General features: G+C 46.5%; 1 protein-coding gene across 7 annotated transcripts in view; it reads right to left on the bottom strand.

Moving 5' to 3' along the window:
* Positions 1–16,695, bottom strand: part of LAMA2 (laminin subunit alpha 2) — a 3,430,794-nt gene that overhangs the window by 5,205 nt on the left and 3,408,894 nt on the right. For all 7 annotated transcript variants that reach the window (XM_078648920.1, XM_078648921.1, XM_078648915.1 and 4 more), the window contains one exon: positions 8,688–8,818. In XM_078648920.1, the coding sequence (XP_078505046.1) occupies positions 8,688–8,818 (131 nt within the window). The remainder of the gene's footprint in view (positions 1–8,687; positions 8,819–16,695) is intronic.

Below are 16,695 nucleotides of genomic sequence, written 5' to 3'. Positions count from 1 at the left end.
AAAAGTTTAATACAAAAACAGAACTCAGAGTTGAGGGGGGACCCCCACAGCCTGCAACACCCCACGACCAAAATTGGTCCGGTCAGACAGGGCACAATTCAACCTGTAGTGCCGCACAAACGTGGACTCGGAAGCCCACGTCCCAGCACGACAAATCTCATCAAGAGACACACCATGAAAGGCAGCCCAGGAGGCAGACACGCCCCGAGTGGAATGCGCCTGAACCCCCGCAGGGCAAGGCAAACCAGCACCACGATAAGCAAGAGTGATGACAGCCTTAATCCAACGACCCAAGGTGAGCCTGGAAGCAGCCTTACCCTTACCAGCCAACCCAAAGGTCACAAAGAGAGAGTCAGAAGAACGAAACTCCCCAGAACGAGCCACATAAATGGACAGGGCACGCCGCAGGTCCAAAGAATGCAGCAAAAGCTCAGAAGGAGAAGAAGGAGAAGGACACAAGGAAGGAAGAACCAGCTCCTGAGAGGAATGGAAACGGGAGCGGACCTTAGGGACAAAACCAGGATCCAAAGAGAGCACCACAGCGTCATCCAGAAAACGCAAAAACGGAGAGCAACAACGCAAAGCCGTAAGCTCACCCAACCGCCTCGCAGAAGTGATGGCCACCAGAAAGGCAACTTTGTAGGACAGAAACTTAAGATCCACAGACTCCAAAGGCTCAAAGGGGGAAGACTGCAAAACACCCAACACCAAAGAGAGATCCCAAGGCGGAACCAGAGAACGAACAGAAGGGGAAGAAAGCGAAAAAATACGAAACAGCCGAGACACCAACAGGCCATCAGAAGCAAGAAAGGAACCCGGGTCCCGGAAGGCCCGGATAGCAGCCCATTGACCACGCAAGGTAGACACAGCAAAACGCTTCTGAAAACCATCCAGAAAAAACTGAAGGATAGAAGACACAGGGCAAGAGGTAGGAGACAAACCAGAAGAGAAACACCACCCCGAGAAAGAAGACCAGTGCTTCCAGTAAGAAGACAAAGTAGACGGCCTACCAGAGGCCTGCATCACAGAAATGATGTGGTCGGGCAGACCACGGACCCCAAGAGACAACCGTGCAACCTCCAGACCGCCAAGGAGAGGGGAACCAGAAGAGGGGACGGGGACCTCAGCGGAGAGGGGTAGCGGGGTAGAAGCCAAGGGGGGCCCACCGCCAAGCCCAGCAGCAGAGGAAACCAGGACCTCCTCGGCCAGTGTGGAAGAACAGCCACGACCCGAGCCCCCTCCCGCTGAACCTTCAGCAAGAAGGCAGGAATCAGAGGAAAGGGAGGAAAGGCATAAAGAAGCCAAGGAGGCCACCGGAGAGACAAGGCATCCACTCCCCAGGCGCCCACCTCCGGAGACCTCGAGCAGAACAGGGGAACCAGGGCATTGGACCGGGAGGCGAACAAGTCCAGACAAGGAGTCCCGAACCTCAGGCAAAGCAAGCGAAAAGTCTGGGGGGCCAAGCACAGGGACAGAGACGAAGGAAACCTCCGGCTCAAAGAGTCCGCCACCACGTTGTCCACACCCCGAATATGCTGAGCAGACAGGGCCAGAAGATTCTGCTCCGCCCAGTCCGAAATGGAGCAGGCCACCAGGTTCAGGGAAGAACTGCGGGTCCCGTCCTGGTGATTGATGTAGGCCACAGACACCGTGTTGTCCGATCTCACCAGGACATGGCAACCCCTCAGATGAGGAAGGAAAAGGCGGAGCGCCCTCTCCACTGCAGACAACTCCCTCCAGTTGGAAGACCTGCGAGACTCCGACGGCAGCCAACGAGCCTGCACAGCCCAATGATCCAGAGTCGCCCCCCATCCGGAAGCGCTGGCATCCGTGGTCACAACCAGAGGAGGAGGCAGACGGAACAACATCCCCACAGAAAGGTGGCACGGATCCAGCCACCACTGAAGAGCAGATACAACGTCCAGAGTCACAGGTACAGGAACCGCATAATCCAGGACAGGAAACGGGACCCACCGCTGCACATGCCACAGCAGAGGGCGCAGATGAACCCTGGCCCAGGGCACGGTGAAGACAGAAGCAGCCATGTGGCCCTGAACCTCCAGCCACTGAAGAAGGGGAGCCGAGGGCAGAGACAACAACATCCTCAGCAAAGACTGGAGGCGGAGAATCCGGGCCTCCGGCAGGAACACCTTCCCCAACACAGAATCGAACACAGCACCGATGAAGGTCCTCCGAGTGGCAGGCTCCAGGTGGCATTTCGGCAAGTTGATTAAGAAACCGTGGTCCCTGAGCGTAGACATGGTCAAGAGAAGGTGGCGAGACATGACCTCCAGGGACGGAGCCTGCACCATCCAGTCGTCTAAGTACGGGAACACCGACACCCCCAGGAGATGAAGATGGGCCACCAAGGGAGCCACCACCTTAGTGAACACCCGGGGGGCGGATCGAAGACCAAAGGGAAGGACGCAGAACTGCCAATGACGGCCCTCCAGGTAGAAGCGCAGGAAACGCTGATCCTTCACAGCCACCGGGACGTGTAGGTACGCATCCTGGAGGTCCAGAGTGGAGAACACCCAACCGGACTGAATCAGCGGGATAACCTTCTGGAGAGTCTCCATCTTGAACGGGATCTTCCTGACGAACGAGTTCAAACCCCGGAGGTTGATGACCACCCGAAATCCCCCTGTGATCTTCGGCACCACAAAGATGATGGAGTAGACACTCAACCCCCTCTCCGCCAGAGGGACAGGAACAACCGCAAGTTTGCTGACCAAAGACCGAACCCCGTCCAACAAGGCCAGACGGCGGGAGGCATCCCGAGGAGAAGGGGTCACCACCACTCCGGAGGGGGGTGGAGGGGACAAGAACTCGATCCGGTAGCCCATGGACAAGACATCCAGCACCCATCTGTCCGAGGTCGTCCGGCGCCAAGCAGGAAGGAACTGGCGAAGCCTCCCACCAACCAGAGGCGGACCACCAGCGAGAACGGCCCCCAGGCCGGCATAGTCAGAAACGCTGCGGACCAGACCCGGCACCACGCTGGGACTTCTTCTGAAACTTCCGGGGAAAAGACCGGCCAGCACCCCGCTGACCCCGAAAGGAAGACTGCTGAAACCTGGAAGGCTGGCGGAAAGACCTGGCACCAGAGAAGGAGGAACCCTTACGGGGCTGAGGATCACGAAAGGACAAAGTATGTTTGCGGTCCTTGAAGACCTTGTGAAGTTTCTCCTCCAGCGAGTCACCAAAGAGACGGGCACCAGTGAAAGGCAACCGCAAAGCCATGGAGCGCTGGGCCGCATCCGTCTTCCAATCTCGCAGCAACAGGTTACGACGGGCAGCCACAGAGGAACCACAGGACATAGCAGAAGCCCTCACAGAATCAAAGGCAATGTCCAACAGGAATTCCGCCTGGTGCTCCATAGATTCCAGCAATTCCGGACAACTGGCACCCTCCTGCATAGATGAAAACAGGGACTTGAAATCAGTCAGCAGAAACTGGGCAACATACGCCCCATAAACGCCAGAACGAATCGCCAGGTGAGAGGCAGCATAAGACTTCTTCAGCGCAGAATCCACCTTCTTGTCCACACCATCCTTCAAAATGTTATCATCCGCCATAGAAGGACGACCCACAAGACTGGCCACAACAGAGTCCACAGGAATGGAATCAGGCAATTGCGCAGCCATATCCTGCAAGGGATAAAGCTTGGACATAAACCTGGGCATGGAGATATGATCAGGGTCCTTCCACTCATTCAGCAGGACATCAGAGACAAAGGGATGCACCGGCAAAGAAGAAGCAACCGGCTTCCTAAACTGCGGCAAGAGAGAATCCAGAGAAACACAGGGCGCAGCAACATCAGGAAACCCCATGTTAACACGCACATGGGAAAGGACGTCAGGCAAGATATCCCTGGAAATGTATTTGCCCTGAAGCTCAACCGTAGCTGAAGAAGACTCATCAGACCCAGAAGAGGAAGAGATATCCGAGTAAAGTGCAGCAGAACCAGAAAGACCAGCAGCACCCTTCTTGGACGTCTGAATATCAGAAAGCGTCTCCAGGATAAGGCGCTTTATCCTAGCATCATCATCCCCCTTAGCACGCTTCACAGGAGGAGGAGAAGAGTCCCCACCGGAATCCGAGGAAGAAGGAGGCACAGGAGAGGTATGCTTCCTCTTGCGATGGTGTTTGCCCATGATGAAAACCCAAAGCACAAAACAGGAACAAAGGAAACACCACAAAAGCACACAAACACCACCCCCCAGAGCACAGATAAAGAAAATGGGCACACCCCAATCAACCCCCCGCAGGGAGGACCGGGATAGGCCCAACACAATGACCCAGATGCAAGGCCCCACCCCCCCCACCAACCAACAGGCCAGGCCGGAGAAGGGGGAGGGAGAAAAATACCAATAGCGCAGTCGCGCGCCAAAACGCAGTACAACTGACCTGACACTGAAACTGGCAGGCCAAGAGAGAAAACGGGAAGCAGGGGTGCCGAAATGCCCAGGACCCGCGACGGGTCATCAAAAACCAGCCGGAGCACCAGAGCGCCCGGAGCCCACCCGGGCGCCCGGCCATCACAAGGTCAGGCAATGAATGCGCTACCGCGCATGCGCGAATCCACACAGCGCGAGAGGAGGCCGGGCAAACCAGCAACGAGGACGCCCGGCCTCCAGGAAGCAGAGCCGACACAGCAACCCACCGGTAACATGCCGGGAACTGCACGGGGGGCCACCAGGGGCACATCAAAAATGCCCACGCCCCCACAGCACTCCAGAACTGGGGGGGGGGAGGGGTCGGAAAAGAGTGCGCCCAGAAAAAAGCACTCAAAACCAAGCACCCCACATCGGAAGAAAAAACACCCTTGGGCCCCCACAACCACAGAGAGGCCCGGAGGGAGGGGCCAGGGGGGGGGGAAGAACACCCCGAGGACGGGCGCTCAGAGGCAGACCAGCGCACCCCATCCTACCTGAAAAGCCAGAAAAACACAGGAGTCCAGGAAGCAGGAAGACCAGGGAAGCCCAGCAGCCCAGGTCAACCCATCCAAGGGCAGGAGAAAGGGAAGCCCAGCAGCCCCACTCCAAGGAATCCCACGAAGGTCCATGGGGGCCTCCCAGAGCCCAGCAGAGGAGGAACCACAGGACAAAAGATGGAGGTAAGTGCCCGGCACCCACCCCAGCGTCTCCCATCAAGTAAACCACCGACAGGAAACAAAACAGGATGTGCTTCTGGTGGTTGGTAGTGATATAGCACCTGGCAGGAGGGGGGGTGGAGCCTAAAAGCGTTTCCTGTTTTGTTTCCTGTCGTGTGGAATACCTCATGAGTGATGACTGGGTCGAGGACGAGGGACATAGAGGTAATGAAACGATCGCAGGCTCTCTAAATACAGGATTACAAATTAATAAATAAGACACAATTCTACATGTTCAGAGTTTTTTTCAGTACATTTTTTATACTTCACAGGTAGCAGTCAAGAATATATATTTACGGAGCTGTATATATTATGAGAAATCTGTTGAAGCAGCAGGTTTAAATGTTGAAAAACCGATCAAAACAATATATCTCTTTCCATGATAAAACAAATTGTAGTAATTTGATTTATCTGTGCAACTGGCCCCAAATTGTGATAGTTATGCATTTAAGCATTATATTTTGGAAAGTCAGATTTAGGCTCAGACTTTATGATGGTCTGCAGGTGCATCCATCATAGATATCCGCTTGGAATTAGGGATTGCACTTATACTGGTTAACACCAGAGGGGTGCCAAAGCAGTAAAAGCACCGTAAAATATGGTGTTTTCTGGTTTCTGATGAAAATGGTGTTTCATCTTTGTTAATGGTTTTTATCGGTTAAATTTGGTATTAATTGAAAACCAGAGACCATATTTATATTGAATGTATACTTATAATCTGATGTCTTTGTTCGGTATATATATATATATATATGTATATATATATATATATATATATATATATATATATATCTTTGTATTCTGATCCTTTCCATTTATTTTATTTTATTTATTTATTGATTTAATTTATAAAGCACCTGAATCACCACCAAAGGTGTATCTTCGCGCTGTGCGAAAACATAGCAGTCAGTACAGACCAGACGACAAAGACTCAGAAATGTTTTCTAAAAAGAAGATATTCTGAGCATTTATGAAGATGGATCGGGAGTTGATTCCAATAATGAGGGGCTAAATAGAAGAATGCTTTGCCACCCATACAAGCTTTTCTAAAACGGGGTGTCACAAGTAGGGATTTCTCTTCTGATCGTAGGGATCTATTTAACTGGTATGGGATACGTTTTTAAGTTAAACTACTGGGTCCTCTGCCATTCAGAACTTTGTGCACAATGCAGAATATCTTGAACTTAACTCGCTGGCATATCTGTATCCAATGAAGTTGTCACAAGAAGGGAAGTGAGGCTGTTCTGGCTGGTAAGTTCCAAATGAGATGGGCAGTGGTATTTTGACTTACCTGGAGTCTATTTAGTGAAGAATTGCTTGCGGCAATCAGGAGGGCATTACAGTAGTCCAGTCAGCCCATCACTAGTGCCTGAACAAGTGTTTTTTGCACACAGAGAGGACGGAAAGGAAAAACTGTGCACATAAGTCTCAACGTATGAAAGGTGGGGGCATTGCCCAACTCAGGGGGGCACCATTCTGGAGACCAGAGTGAAAGGGCATCGCAGAAGAGCATGATCTCTATTTTCCCAGCATTCAACCGGAGAAAATTCACTGTCATACCTTCTGATAAATGAGACTGGGTGTTCGTGATATTGCTGTCAAACAGTAGTAGGAGCTGAGTATCATCAGCATATGAAATCGGGATGAATGCCGAATTCTCAGAGTAGGTTTGCAAAGGGGGGGGGCATATAAATATTAAATTGTGGCTGAGACAAGATCCCCGTGGTACCCCCTTGGTAAGCTCCATAGTTCAGGAGTGAAAGGGTCCAAAATAATAGTCTGTGTACGATGGGATATGAAGCTTGAGAACCATGATAGGCCTTGTCCACAGATCCCAATCTCTTCAAGTCTTTGGAGCACAATAAGGTGGGATACAGTGACGAAGGCTGCCAACAAATCTAACAGCACCAACAAGGCCACCTGACCATTATTGAGGGAGTGTCTTATGTTGTTTGTAACAGCAACCAGTGCTGATTCAGTACTGTACATTGGTCTGAAGCCAGACTGTGAGGCATCCAGTGGACTCAGTATATTCTGAGAGTATTTGTTGATATGTTTTTCAAGAGTTTACTCAGTAGAGGCAAGATGGAGAAAGGGAGGTAGTTGGATAAATCCGCTACTGGGCCATTCGCCTTTTTTCGAATGGGGATTATTTGTGCAGCTTTCCACTCAGGTGGGAGTTAGCCCTCCCTCATAGAGAGATTGAGTATTCTGCTGATAGAGGGAGCCAGTGTTTACGTAGCAGGGAAGAGATTCTGGCTAGGATTAACTCCATAGGTGACTCAGATTTGGCTGCTTTCAACATTGCCTCAACTATGTCTACTGTGAGCGGGTAAAACTATCCAAAATATGGACATTATCTGATGTAGGTAGAGTGAATTTTATTGTTTCACTCGGAGAGACCCTAGCTGCAGTGAATTTATCATACATAAAAATGATTGGCCCTGACTGCTATTGTGCCAAGCTACCAGATGGTTAAGCACAGGATAATTTAGTGACCGTTGTGGTTCACCTTGACAAGTACTGTGGTTGTTGCCGAGTGGGGCTTCCACCCTCTTCACCAATAACCCAATTTCTTACAGCTGGGTCATGAACAATGCTTAGACCTTCACCTCATAATCGGTAAATATTCTATAGAATAGCGCTGCTCACTATACCTAGCTTTGACGGGCTGGTCTCACATATTTGACTGGGTCGACCGTATAACCATATGCTGTAGTGACTTAGCTAGTATCTGAGTCAGAAGATCATGAAATTTCTCCTGGAAACCCAAAAAGCTACATTTTGTGCAAAGTAAATTAGTTTTGGCAGGCATTTCACTTTACATTCAGATGCGTCCTTATTCTTTTGAAAACTCTGTTCAAAGATCCCTCAGCAAAAAGTATTTTGAAAATAAGTCAGGCTATTATAAAGATTGAAAACAGTGAGACAGCATCTGTTTAATTTTCCTCCAATATTTTCAAATATTTATTTCTTTTAAACTTTTTTTTTTAAACAATACTTTACAGCCAAACATTTGCAAAGCCAACAGCGATGCATGTGCATTAGAAAGGGCAAGACCTGTTCTATTTGCCAATACCTTTTCATTTATGGGAGAAGCTTGATATTTCTTTAGAACACTGTACTCCAACCTAATAGACGGATGTAAACAAAGGGGCGTAACAATCGTAGTCCTTGTGCAAAAATAAACTGTTTGACTAGTACTTGTGAATTAATAAGGCAGGCCTCTAGTATTACATGAAAATTGTTTTGGCATAGGAGACCAGAGTTTTATTGTCCCTGCTGCATCATAATATTTGATTGTTCTGTTTTGGCACCTAATGGTTTTCCGCAATGAACCTAAAAAAAAAAAGGTATCTATCCTTCAATGAACACCAGTTCTATATATCATGAAAAGCAACTATGATATTAAATAGACCTAAACATCAATTTGCTTATTTTCCAGATAAAAGATTTATATACATAAATCAATGTAATTACATGCACAGATATGTTACATATGGGATCACGTTGATAACGTTATTTACTCACATTTCCATTCACCAGTTCAAGACCCATTCCATCCATTTTCTGACCACTTATTCCCAGTAGAACTCCGTTTGTTCGAGTAGTACGAAATTCAAATTCCACAAGCAGTTGTAATCCCACTTTAAAAGCATCCACTGATGTATATATGAAAAAATATAAAGATATTATGATCACTCAATACATAACTTAGTTGGTGCATTAATATATTGGGACTTCGAGCCCCACAGAATATTAGTCAAGTTGAAGAGATAGATAGCAACACATGTATTTCTTTTTTTAAGTATACTAATAAATTACAATCGAGCTGTTGTTTCCTGATTACAAAGTGGCCAAGACTACCACTTAGGGTCATAGGTCCAATATAAATGCAAAGCTAAATAATATAATCCAATGTACACACTCATGGCCCCATGTCTGAAGTAGTTTTCTAGATTTAAGACTTATGACTGTTTTAATCCAGGTAATGTGCTTTATAAAGGGTTCTGCCCTGGTAATGAGATCGAACTAAATGTGTTATTAATCAGGAAAAAAATAATATGAATCAGGCCTGTCTTAAAATTATTTGTTTCAAGGTGAAACTGTCTTAAAACAACTTAATCCCGGGCAAAAATCTTTCATTAATGAGGTGTTTTTGCCTGGCTTAAAACAGTCAGTCAGTCAGTCAGTCAAAAATCTTTATTCAGCTAAATTGTAGCCATAAAAGAACAAAAGAAACTATTTGAATTACACTAATGAATGTGATAAAATTCAACTGACATAATCAATACAAAAAAATCATTTTCTAACAATATTACGGAGCCGGACTGCAGAGGAGATATACCTGTAGATCATTAGGCAAGTACATTCATTGTTTAAAAGGAGTAAATGGCATAATGCAGGTTGACACTTTCTTATATTTAAAAGTCTCAACAATGGTTTTAAAAAGATACGTCTCAGGTCTAGATAAAGTTTGCAAGAAAACATGAAATGTAAAGTGCTCTGTGCAGAAATTGAGTCACATGCACACAGTTCTAATTTAGCATCGCATTAAGCATCACGTGGATACGACACCAGGAGATGTGCAATACCCATCCTTAATCTAATCAAATAGAACATTTTGGCTTGGTTAAAGTAAAAAGAGAGGTAGGGTTCAATTCTTTGAGAGGCAACTAACAATGAGTGATCTACAACCCTTTTTATAACCATTTTTTTAATATTTCATTCCTTGTTTAAGATAAATGAGAAAATCTCTTTTAAACTTGTTTTTTGGGATTGCGGAAGTGTTTCGAGGTGCATTAAAGCAGTCCTGCAATCCCAACTTCTCTAGTTGTTCTTGGATATAAGAAAGCCAGGGATCTGTTTTTGCGCAATCAAGTCAAGTCAAGTCAAGTCAAGTCAGAATTTATATAGCGCACTACATACCCATAGGGTCTCAAGGCGCTTGAGGAAGGGGGGGGAGGTTTACTTATCGAATATCCATGTTTTAAGTTGTTTTCTGAAGGCTAGGTGGTTTTGAGTAAGGCGGAGGTGGATGGGAAGGGAATTCCAGGTCTTGGCCGCTAAGTAGGAGAAGGATCTTCCTCCCATGGTGGCTTTGTGGATGCGCGGAACAGCGGCGAGGGCTTGGTTGGACGAACGCAGCTGGCGGGTGGGGGTGTAAAAGGAAAGGCGCGTGTTGAGACAATCAGGTCCAAGTTCGTATAGGGCTTTGTGTGCGTGGGTGAGGAGACGGAACGTTATTCTCTTGTTGACGGGGAGCCAGTGAAGGTCTTTCAGGTGAGCGGAAATGTGGTCTGTGCGGGGGATGTCTAGTATGAGTCTGGCTGAAGCATTTTGGATGCGTTGGAGTTTTTTCTGTAGTTTCGCGGTGGAACCGGCGTAAAGGGTGTTTCCTTAGTCCAGACGGCTTGTAACCAGTGCGTGGGTGACCGTTTTTCTTGTTTCGGTGGGGATCCAGTGAAATGTTTTTTTGAGCATGCGTAGGATGTTGAAGCATGAAGATGAGACGGCGTTGACTTGTCTGGTCATCGAGAGTGAGGAGTCCAGGATGATGCCCAGGTTCCGTGCGTGGTCCGTCGGTATGGGGGCTTTTCCTAGGGCCGTTGGCCACCAAGAGTCGTCCCAAGCAGAAGGGGATGAGCCTAAGATAAGGACTTCCGTTTTGTCCGAGTTCAGTTTCAGACGGCTGTGCTTCATCCACTCGGCTACTTCTTTCATCCCTTCGTGTAGGTTGGTTTTGGCGGTGGTTGGGTCTTTGGTGAGTGAGAGGATCAGCTGAGTGTCATCAGCGTAGGAGATGATGTTGAGGTTGTGCTGACGTGCGATGGTTGCGAGGGGGCTCATGTAGACGTTGAAGAGGGTGGGGCTGAGTGATGATCCTTGCGGGACGCCGCAGATGACTTCGGTGGCCTCTGACTTAAAAGGGGGGAGGCGGACTCTCTGAGTTCTTCCAGCGAGGAACGAAATGATCCAGTCCAATGCTTTTCCTTGAATTCCGATGTTTCTGAGGCGTTGTATCAGGGTGCTATGGCAGACTGTGTCGAAGGCTGCGGAGAGGTCAAGGAGGATAAGGGCGACTGTGTCTCCGTTGTCCAGTAGTGTTCGAATGTCGTCTGTTGCTGCGATGAGGGCGGTCTCGGTGTTGTGTTTGGCTCGGAAGCCAGACTGTGAGGAGTCGAGTGATTTGTTGGTTTCGAGGAAGGTGGCGAGCTGATTGTTAATGGCTTTCTCAATGACTTTGGCAGGGAATGGGAGGAGCGAGATGGGGCGGTAGTTTTTGAGTTCGGTGGGGTCAGCTGTGGGTTTCTTCAGAAGGGCGCTGAGTTCGGCGTGTTTCCAGCTTTCTGGGAATGTGGTGGAGTTAAGGGAGTAGTTGATGACATCTCGGAGATGGGGTGCGATAATGGAGTCTGCTTTGTTGAAGATGTGATGGGGACATGGGTCTGTAGGGGAACCTGAGTGGATGGAGTTCATCAGGCGAATGGACTCTTCTGTGGTGATTGGGTTCCATTCGAAAAGGATATTCGGAGGAGGTAACGGTTCGGATGTGAGTGGGGTGGACTGGTTTACAGGTTGGCTGTCAAAGCTGTTATGGATGTCGGCGATTTTGTCATGAAAGAATGAGGCAAGGGAGTCGCAGAGGACTTGAGAGGGGGTGATGTCGTTAGAGCTGGCGGTGGGGTTGGTGAATTCTTTGATGATGTTGAAAAGTTCCTTGCTGTTGTGGGCGTTGTTGTCTAGTCGGTCTTTGAGCGATGATTTCTTGGCTGTCCGGATTAGTTGGTGGTGTTTGCGGGTGGCGTTTTTGAAGGCGGCTTGGGTGATAGTGTTTGGGACTGTTTTCCAAGTTTTCTCAAGGGAACGACAGAGCTTCTTGGATTTCTTAAGGTCATCGTTGAACCAGGGGGCGTTCTTGCTTCTTTGCTTGATTTGATGTTTTTTCAAGGGTGCTAATTTGTCGGCGGTTTGGGTTAACCATTGTTTGAGGTTGATGGCGGCTTGGTTAGGGTTCGTTGAATAGGCAGGGGGTTTTTGAAGAAGCGATGTTGAGATCTGGTCGATGGTGATTTTGTTCCAATTTCTTCGCAGAGTTGGTTGAGGGTGGTTGTGGATCGAGGTCTTATTGTAAATAAAGTGGATGCAGCTGTGGTCCGTCCAGTGGAGGGGTGTGGTATGAGTGAAGGAGATATGTTTGCTGGAAGTGAAGATAGGGTCGAGTGTGTGTCCTGCATAGTGTGTGGGGGTGTTAACAAGTTGTTTGAGTCCGAGATTGGCGAGATTGTCCAGAAGGGTGGTGGTGTTACTGTCGTTGCTCTTTTCCAGATGGAAATTGAGGTCTCCCAGTAGAATGTATTCTTCCGAAGGGAGGGCGTGTGGGGTGATAAAGTCAGTGATGTCTTCGCTGAATTTTGTACGGGGTCCTGGTGGCCTGTAGAGGAGGGTGCCCCTAAGTGTTGTCTTGGGGTCGGTGTGGATCTGGAAGTGAAGGTGTTCGGCGATAGCGAGGTTGTCATCTGAGCTGGTTGAGACGCGGATGGTGTTCTTGTGGACGATGGCGATGCCTCCTCCTGCAATCCAGTTTCAAGCAATCCAAAATTATATTGCAGTTCAAAACTGGTTCCTCTTTTAGCCAAATGTTGTGCCAAAGCATCAGAGGTGCTGATTGCATGTGAAAAGACAATGGTGTTACACCTAGTTTGTTATGACACATGATGTCGGGAGTGCTTTTAGGTAGTGTCAGGACATGTTTTAGCATCATATTTTCTACTCTCTGAAGGACCAAGGTGTTAGTACTACCCCAGACTCCAGTGCCATACAAAGTGACAGCGCATGTTCGTGCTTTGTAAATGTCTATAATTGCTTTTATGGGGCGAGATCCTAGTTTTTTTGTAAATCTTAAAATGGCCTCCATATTTTAGTTGAAGCTTCCAATCTTGCATCAACTAGGTGGGACCACATTTTTTTGTCATTAAAAAAGTATACCTAGATAAGAGAAGGTTGGTACCTGTGACAGTATTTTATTTTTTATATATAAAGTTTTTGTTTTTGATGGGGGTTTGCCGGTTACCATAACAGGTGATTTTGCAACATTCGTTTTTAGGTCAAGGTCACTCATACATTCATTTAAACCAGTTAAAAGCCTTTTTAGTCCCTCCCCAGTTCTCAACTTTAAAACACAATTGTCAGCGTATAACAAGGCTGGGAGAGACCTGTTGCCTACTGTAAGTGTGTCTAGGTTTCCAATTCTGATGTGACTTTATAAGTCGTTTATGTATAAGCAGAATAGAAAAGGAGCAAGTACGCATCCCCGACGGACCCCACCGTCCATCTTTATTGGTGAAGTATGTTCACCAGCTGCTCCATAACGTACTCTCCCTGTGACTCCCGGATGCATTGCTGCTAAATAATGGACAATAAGTGGATCAATGCCCATAAGAAGCATTTTCTCCCAGAGTCTCTCCCTCTGCACCCAGTCAAAGGCAGAAGTCAGGTCCATAAACCCAAGGTATAAGGACCCTGACTTTGCCATGGTGTATTTGCCAATGACCAGGTGCAGATTAAGGCACTGTTCAACAGTGCCCAGGCCTTTTCTAAATCCATATTGGACATTAAAGAGTTTCCCGGTTTCTGCTATCCAGCTCTCCAATCTCTCCAGTATTACTCGTCCCATGATTTTGCAGGCGCAATCAATTAGAGAGATTGGACGATAGCATTTGGGGTCTGACCTGCCTCCCTTTTTGTATATAGGGACTATTATAACCAATCTCCAGGAATCTGGGAGGACCCAGGGACGCATACCATACTAATATATTTGTTTACAGTGGTAGCCACAGGGTGATGTTTGAAAAAAATAAGTACGCAGGTATACCGTCCGGCCCAGGAGCCTTATTCTTTACAGTCTGACAAAGCGCCCTATTTACCTCGTCTAGAGTTGGGGGTTCCAAGGGAGGTACCACGTGTTGGAAATCAATGCCACAGTATAGTTCAGTGCTGTTACTGTAGAAACCAGCAAAGTGTTTCACCCACATTTCAGGCATGATTGTTACATCAATATTGCTGCTTTTTGCGTCACAAAAAAATATTTTTCATTGACTATTTGCCAGAAGAGTCTGGGATCTTTACTTTGCTATGCCAGATGTAATTGGCCCCATGCGTCTTTCCTGATCTCCATCTTATGATTCTCCAACTCGTGCTTATAATCTATGCGCGTCTGTCTCACTGTCACCTTGTAGGGTGGTTTAATTTTTAAAGTCTTAATTAATTTATTGTGCAGCTGAGAACATTCACTGTTAAACCACCTTTTATTTTTCTGTATTCTATCACGCTGGCTTTTAGTTAAGAGTACCTTGATTGTCTCAGTTATTGCCTTATATTATTTGATCATGACAGGAATATTTAAATTAGCTTCCAGACAATCCAAAACTTGCTCAAGGTTGCACTTTATAATCTCCTCCTGAACAAGGTCTGAATTGACAGTGAACCACTTCCTGATTAACCCCTTGTTTTTAGTATAAGACAATGGTGGGACTCTTTCTGGAGTGATTAACTCGTCAGATGGAACCACCAAGTTTAATATTAGTGGATAATGATCACTAAAATGTACTTTAGGTATCTTAAATGTAACAGATTGCAAATTAAAATAATCAGACAAAATAATAAAAATCAATCCGAGTGCCGTGGCCTCTACCTACGTATGCTACCACATCGGTTTTTGTCAGCTCTATAAAACCTAAGGTTAAAAATAATGAGAATTTCATCAACAAAGAATTAAAAATATTCCCACATGGACTATGTTCAAAATGATAGCCACCCTCCGTGTCCCTTGCTAAACCGTGGCAGGCCCCACGTTTGGACAGGGAGCATAGTTTGCAGTTAAAATCACCCCCCCCCCCAAGTACTACAAAATCAATTTTTATCTCCTCTATAAGCTTTGTTAATGCAGTTTCCAGTTCCTGTGCGATAGTAAGGTTTGTGTTATTAAAATTATTATGGTAAAAATTAACAACCACAAACATCAGGTTTTTTCTAAACAGAATATTAATGATCTGGAAATGTGGAGACTTCAACTTCATTTCCTTAACTCTACCATTTAATGTTGTTTAAATTAGAGTTAATAATCCTCCTTTATCATGACCACCTGTGGAGGCTGTAGCCGATGTGTATAGAGTAAAAACCATTTAAATGAGCTACATCGCGCCTCCAGGTTTCCAGTAGACAGACTATGGTATACTTGCTAACAAAATCTACCCAATCTTTAATTTCCAATTTATTTGTCTCACCTGCTATATTCCAAAAAAGACTACCATGTGTAAATGCACTAGTCTGAATGGAGTGCTCACTCTCTAACCAGCAAGAAGCTGGAACATCCCCCTCTTCCACCAGCATGTCTATCGGCACATTAGAGTCCTGAACACCGACTGATGATACATCAGAACGTGCTAACAAAAGTTCTGATGTTCCATCATGGGAAGGTTTGACAGGGTCAGGCACTATGTAATGTACCGAATCTAGTGAACCATCCAGTTTGAAGTGATCAGTTTCACTTGAAAATGTAGTGCTAGTATTAGGAAGAGATGATAGAATTACTATTGGCGCATGATGACTAGCTCTGTCTGTTTCTACAAATACACACAATGGGGTTAGAATATCAGCACCAGTCTTCCTCAGTGACTGATAATTCAGTCATTCCACTTGATCTAAAGGAGAAAAATAATTAAATGTTGGGATGGAAAACTGGGAAAACATTTTAATTTGTGAGGTCGTATGACCAGTACCTATATTTGACAGTGGCCTTTAAAAATATCCTAATGGTACGGCTTCAAAAGGGCCCTCCACACTATTGCTCCAAAGGAGTCTATCCATGAGCCAGTGTACAAAACTATCCCTAAAGTTTACCAAAATGCAATCTCCTATTTCAGATTTTTCATGTGAACCCACCAAGGACACACGTTCAACATTGTTAATGTTATCATGTAAAATGTCACAGCCTGACCAGTCCAGGGTCTTCGCCAACCAATGCACTGTTTTATTTTTAAGCTATTTCCAGTCTTCTTCCTTTCCGTAAGCCAGGGGTGGTACATTTTTAAGGACAATGACATAAGGGGTAACTTCTGGGGGTAAATGGAGTGTTCTCAAGTTGCTTTTCTGTGTGCCAGCTAAAGGCTTGTTATGTTTCCAAACAGTGAGATTAATCTCACTATTTTCCCCAGTGACTTTCGAAGTGCTCTGCCGTGCTTTATCTGGTTGGTTTAACGGTTGCATTACAGTCTCAGTGTTATTAGTAATGCCGCCCGCAGGAATCGGTATAAGGGGGGTGGAGGAACCCGTAAAGTATCCAGATTTCCATTTGGGATAGGGTTAGTCAAATTATTTGAAACCCCCGGGCCAGAGGTTGCCTTCGAGATGCTGGAGCCAATTAATATTTGCAGCGAGACATCAATGCTATTTAAAACCGCTACAAGAGGGTCAATAACTGTCTTAATGATGGCTTCTTCTGTGCTTGTAAAATGTTTGATTAATACACTATCTCCCA

The sequence above is a fragment of the Lissotriton helveticus genome, chromosome 6, assembly GCF_964261635.1.
Source record: "Lissotriton helveticus chromosome 6, aLisHel1.1, whole genome shotgun sequence".
NCBI lineage: Eukaryota > Metazoa > Chordata > Amphibia > Caudata > Salamandridae > Lissotriton > Lissotriton helveticus.
The sequence above is the reverse complement of the archived record's forward strand: the minus strand, read 5'-3'. Positions and strand labels throughout refer to the sequence as shown.